Source organism: Caenorhabditis briggsae (genome assembly GCF_000004555.2).
Source record: "Caenorhabditis briggsae complete genome, chrIV, whole genome shotgun sequence".
NCBI lineage: Eukaryota > Metazoa > Nematoda > Chromadorea > Rhabditida > Rhabditidae > Caenorhabditis > Caenorhabditis briggsae.
The window spans coordinates 13,661,260-13,667,034 of record NC_013487.2 but is presented as its reverse complement, the minus strand read 5'-3'; the positions used below and the strand labels follow the sequence as shown (position 1 = coordinate 13,667,034).

Below are 5,775 nucleotides of genomic sequence, written 5' to 3'. Positions count from 1 at the left end.
ACATTTTACTAGTTAGCCACTTTTTGATATCTTTCAAAAGAAGTGAGATATATAGGCTCAAAGTGGACGATCCGGGTGTCGTTCTATTAGAGGTTTTACGGTATTTTTCGGCTGAAAACGCTTAAGTCTTAATTATGAGATTTTACGTCAATTTTTAGCTATTTTCAGCTATTCTAGTGCTATTTTGAGCTATTCTAAGCAGTGAAATGGCTTAAACAGGCTAAAATGACCGAAAAAGACCAAATTTCGGGCATTTTTAGTACTTTCGATCATTTTCAAACTATTATACACGTTCAGAAACGCCGGAATCTCGGATGACACGGTCTCCTCATTATTGGAACGGATCAAAGTGCTAGAGGACGAACTATCATCAATGCGAACGAGAATGGACGATGCGGAGAATCGAGAAGGCAATAATGGGATTCCGGATGAGATGGCCGTGCCGTTGCCGACGACGTGAGTGGGTTTTAAGCGATTTTCAGTCAAAAAAGGCTTTAAAAAAGCTGAAAATTGAAGACGCCCGTAAATCTACGAAAGGGGGCATGGGGGTTTTTTATCAAATCACGTGACTATGTAGGATTTTTGAAAAATTAGCTGATTTTCATAGCCAAAGTATTTTTTACGTGACATTTCGAAAAAAAAGGAAATTTAGATCTGCTGTCGTTCGTCGGAAGCAATATAGAGTCGATTCAAATTTATTCCCTTTAAAAGGAAAATATGTAGATTTACCCCCCGAGCTTAAATTACCCCTAAAACACCCAGCCGTCAAAAATATTTTCAGCACTTGAATAGTATTCTTCGGGGTTTTTTTTCGGTGTTTGATATACCCAGTCTTCCTGAAGTATATTATCGTATAATTTTATAATTTTAATTCAGAAAAAAACTCTTTAGTGCCAAGCACCGACATAAAATGGGCTAAGGCAAAAACGGGTTAAAGTGTTGAAGATTCTAAACAGAAATAAGGTCAGCACCCTCAACCGGCGGAAACCTAAAAACAAAGAACCCTGAATGTGTAACAAACCCTTGATGCTACTTTGAAAATAATAAATTGAAAATCAAAATTGAAATTCAAAATTTTCAATGAAGATAAGCTAAACAATAAAAGCAAAACACAGAATTCCAAAAATAAATTTTTAGAATGTTGAAAAATCCCAAAAAATACCCTGAATACCTTTCAAGAAGAATATATTTCCTTTCTTCTGGTGATACTTTTGTGTCACAAGTTTTTTAAAAAATCAATTTTTTCACATTTTTGGATGAAACATATGTTTCTATGTTCGGATGTTCGGAATGACTTTCGAAATTTTTCGGAATGTCGAAAATTCCGATTTTAAAAATTTCGGAATGTCGGAACCTCGGAATTTCTCGATTTTGGAATTTTCGGATTTTCGGAATATCGAAATTTTTCGATTTTCAAAATCTCGGAATATCGGCATTTCAACATACCGTATTTTCTCTAATTGAAGCCCATGGGCTTCTATTTTTCATCCTCCATCTCAGGAAAATACCAAAAACTGAAATCTCCAGAAAATTTTAAGAACAGAAAGAAACACTGCAATAACCGAATAAACGAACTGCACTGTACAAACTGCACTAACTTACAAGGGAAGTACCCGAAGTGTCCCCTCGCTTTTTGTTAGATATTGGTAGTAAAAAATGTCCCTTCCCCGGACTAGCACAAAACAGATAATATAAGGTGCCAATAGGCAGGTTGAGCAGAATGGCAAAACTTTTTGAGTTTTTTCAGAAATAGTGGATCAAGTTCATTCAAAAAAGCATAACTTTGTTCAGAGCAAAGATAAAATTATAAACTAACATATTTCTTGTAGAACAGATTACAGGCTACAAAAAACATAAATACACCTTAACTTCCACATACAACATAAAAGCTTTGAGAATGAAAGATTCAGTTGGTTTAGTTTCTTTGAGTTTAAAAAATTGAGTTTAAAAAAAGAATTGAATTAAAATTTTTTTTTTTTAAATCTCTCTTAAATGAACGGTGAGCTATATATTTGAGACTACAGTTGTGCATTATGACATGAAAGGAATTGAATCGACATAGTCTCCCGAAGGTGTTTTTTCGAAAATCGGCATTTTTTGATTTCACATTATCGGACCATTTGGACATTTTCCTTCCTAGAAAGTTGTTTTTCAAAGATAGAATAAAGGTGTAGTTATGTTTTTTGTAGCCTGTAATCTGTTCTACAAGAAATATGTTAGTTTATAATTTTATCTTTGCTCTGAACAAAGTTATGCTTTTTTGAATGAACTTGATCCACTATTTCTGAAAAAACACAAAAAGTTTTGCCATTCTGCTCAACCTGCCTATTGGCACCTTATATTATCTGTTTTGTGCTAGTCCGGGGAAGGGACATTTTTTGCCACCAATATCTAAGAAAAAGCGAGGGGACACTTCGGGTACTTCCCTTGTGAGCTGCACAAATTTGTGTTAGAAGGTGGGCTTCTATTAGAGGAAATATGGTATTCCGATTTTTAAATGTTTGGAATTTCGGAATTTTCGGAATATTTAAGTATTGGGAATTTCAAAATATTCCGATTTTGAAATTTTCGAAATATCGGATTTTTCGAAAGTTCCAATGTTTAAGTAAAAATTCCTTTTTTTTCACCACAAGAACGCCAAAAAATCTGTGAAATAGACAAAAAGACTTTGAAAACGCAAAAAATTGAAGGAATTCTGCCCGCAAGCAATCTTTTCGAGACATACCGTAGTCCAAAAATCTCTATTTTCAAAAAGAAAGCTTCGGAAATATTCCGCTCGGAATTTCATTCCGAAAAATTCTTTCGGAAATATTCTGACCGGAATTTCATTCCCGAAATATCGGAATGTTTGGAATCCCGAAATCCGTTCCGAAAATCCTAGAATTGGAGTTACGAAATTTAGATTTTTTGACTGAGAAGATTCACCAATATAAGGAACCATTAAGTATTTACAACTATCAAATTTATTCACCGTTATCAAAATTTCGAAAAAAAAAAACGATTTTTCGAATTTTCACGTGACGATAATAAGAAGTTATTTATATATCAAAAACAACTAGAAATTTTGTCGATCGAATAGCGCACTGGTTTACACGCCGGTGTGTGAAACGATCGACCCGAGTTCGATCCTCGTTCGAGGCATCGGATTTTTGGAAGGGAGAAAAAAGTCCGAAAAATCGTAAAAAACTCCTCATGCCCCATTCCGTAAAATTGATTTTAAAATGCCAAAATTTGCCTTAATTTGTGCAGAAAGCCGCGTAGATTCTCGTAAAAAATCGTAAAAATTCAAAAATTTTCTTGGTTTTTACAGTTTTTTCGAGGTTTCAGATCGATTTTTGGACGATGTTTTAAGAAAAAATTTAGCAAAAGTCTCGAAAAATCTGAAATTTGATGCCTAAAATTCTATTTTTTTAGGCTCATCATCCATATTTTCAGAAAGTTTGAAAGCTGAAAATCGAGAAATTCGGAAATTCGAAAAATTCGAAAATTCAGAAATTCCAAAATCCAGAAATTCTGGAATTTTGAAATTCAGAAATTCGGAAAATCGGAAATCCGAAAATTCAAAAAATCGGAAATTTAGAAATTCCGAATTTCAGAAATTCAAAAATTGAAAAATTCAAGAATTCAGAAATTTAGGAATTCCAGGAAATTCAAAAATCCAAAAATCCGGAATTTAGCAATTCTGAAATTCAATAATTCAGAATTTCTGGAATTTTGAAATTCAGAAATTAAAGAAATTCGGAAAATCGGAAATTCGAAAATTCAAAAAATCCGACTTTCAACCCATTATATTTCCAGAAAATCGTTCCCATCGGTCCGCTACCGTAACGAGGAGACCCGAAAACGAGTCCTTATCACTGGCGGCGCCGGATTCGTTGGATCTCATTTAGTGGATAAATTAATGCTAGATGGACATGAAATCATCGCTTTGGATAATTATTTTACGGGTCGGAAGAAGAATATTGAGCACTGGATTGGCCATCCGAACTTCGAGATGGTCCATCACGACGTCGTGAATCCATATTTCGTAGAAGTTGATCAAATTTATCATCTCGCGTCACCTGCGTCTCCACCACATTATATGTATAATCCGGTGAAAACTATCAAAACCAACACTTTGGGAACAATTAATATGTTGGGATTGGCAAAGTGGGTTCTTTTTTTTTTTGGTTTTGGCTGCGGTCGAATTGGTCGAAATTGGTCGAAAAATTCCTTTTTTCGGCCAAAAAAAAAGTAATTTCGTCGACCGGTTTTCGCCCGACCGACCGTTTGGTCGAGAAATTTTTTCGCAGTTGAAATTGGTTGAATTCGTCAAAAAAAATTTTTTGCTGCTTGTCGGTCGAAAAATATGTTTCTCAAAAAAAGTTTTTTTTCGGTCGGTCTAAGAAAAACATTTTTGCGTCCGACCGCCGGAAAATTTTCGACCGTTCTTTGGCCGACCGAAAATTGATCGAAAAAATGTTTTTGCGGTCGGGTAAAAATCTTTCTACCAATTTTCGGTCGGTCGAAAATCAGCGGAAAACCCTTTTTTTTGGCGGTCGACCGAAAATTGGTCCGATCCTAGTCGGACAAAATTGGTCGAAGAACAAAAATTTCGCGGTCGGCCGACCGCCGAAGAATGTTCGACCGATTTTCGGCCGACCAAAACTAAGTCGAAAATGTTTTCTTGTGGTCGGTCGGAAATTGGTCGAAATGTTTTTCTGTCGGTCGGTCGGTCGAAAATCGTCGGTCGGTCGGTCGGTCGAAAAACATTTTCGACCGACCGAAATCTAAGCTGAAAACCAAACAAATCGATTTTTCTAGACGCGTAAAAGCTACCGTACTCCTTGCGTCCACCTCCGAAGTCTACGGTGATCCAGAAGTCCATCCACAACCAGAAACCTATTGGGGACATGTCAACACTATTGGACCACGGGCATGCTATGATGAGGGGAAGAGAGTAGCCGAATCTCTGATGGTTGCCTATAACAAACAGGAAAATGTCAAAATTCGAATTGCAAGAATTTTCAATACATTTGGACCGCGGATGCATATGAATGATGGGCGGGTTGTGTCGAATTTTATCATTCAGGTGCTACAGGATAAGCCGATTACGGTAGGTTTTGGGAATTTCGGAAATTCCGATTTTTTGGAATTGTCAAAAATTGAATATCCCTGAAACGCGCCAAAGGCGCGCCAGCCCTTAAAATGACCCTTTTGGGAATTTCTGCTTTTTCAGAATTTTTTGAATTTTGGATTTTTGGCGATTTAGAATTTTTAGAATTTTTAGAATTTTCAGAATTTTTCAAGTTTTTGAATTTTCGGATTTTTATGATTTTCGGGAATTCCAGAAATTTCATATTTTTGGAAAATTTCGGATTTTCGAAATGTTAGGATTTTCGGAAAATTCAAAATTTTGGGAATTTTGAATTTTTCAAGTTTTTGGATTCCCGTATTTTTCAAAATGTTGGAATTTTCAAAAAATTTCGTATTCTTGGACCATTGGAATTTTCGGAATTTTTTTGGGAATTTCCATACTTGTAACGGGCCGGGCCGGGCTTTTTCCGGAATTTCGGAGGCCCGGCCCGGCGGGCCCGTCTTTTCACTAGTTTCGAAATTTTCAAAAAACACATAAGGGGGGGGACCCTTATGATTTTTTTCGACCAAAAAATTTTTTTCGAGTTTTTCGATCTTTTTTGATCAGACATACAAACAATCCGAAATACAAAAAAAAATGGAAAAAATTATATTGAGAGCTCCAAATTTGGCTCAAAAATACAGTATTTTTGACACCAG

The 5,775-nt window shown here is 35.7% G+C and overlaps 1 protein-coding gene across 1 annotated transcript in view; it reads left to right on the top strand.

Moving 5' to 3' along the window:
* Window positions 1-5,775, top strand: part of Cbr-sqv-1 — a gene marked incomplete at both ends in the record, with an annotated part of 22,146 nt that overhangs the window by 15,576 nt on the left and 795 nt on the right. The window contains 3 exons of the mRNA XM_002634568.1: window positions 298-456; window positions 3,799-4,149; window positions 4,804-5,095. Coding sequence (XP_002634614.1) covers window positions 298-456; window positions 3,799-4,149; window positions 4,804-5,095 — 802 coding nt within the window. The remainder of the gene's footprint in view (window positions 1-297; window positions 457-3,798; window positions 4,150-4,803; window positions 5,096-5,775) is intronic.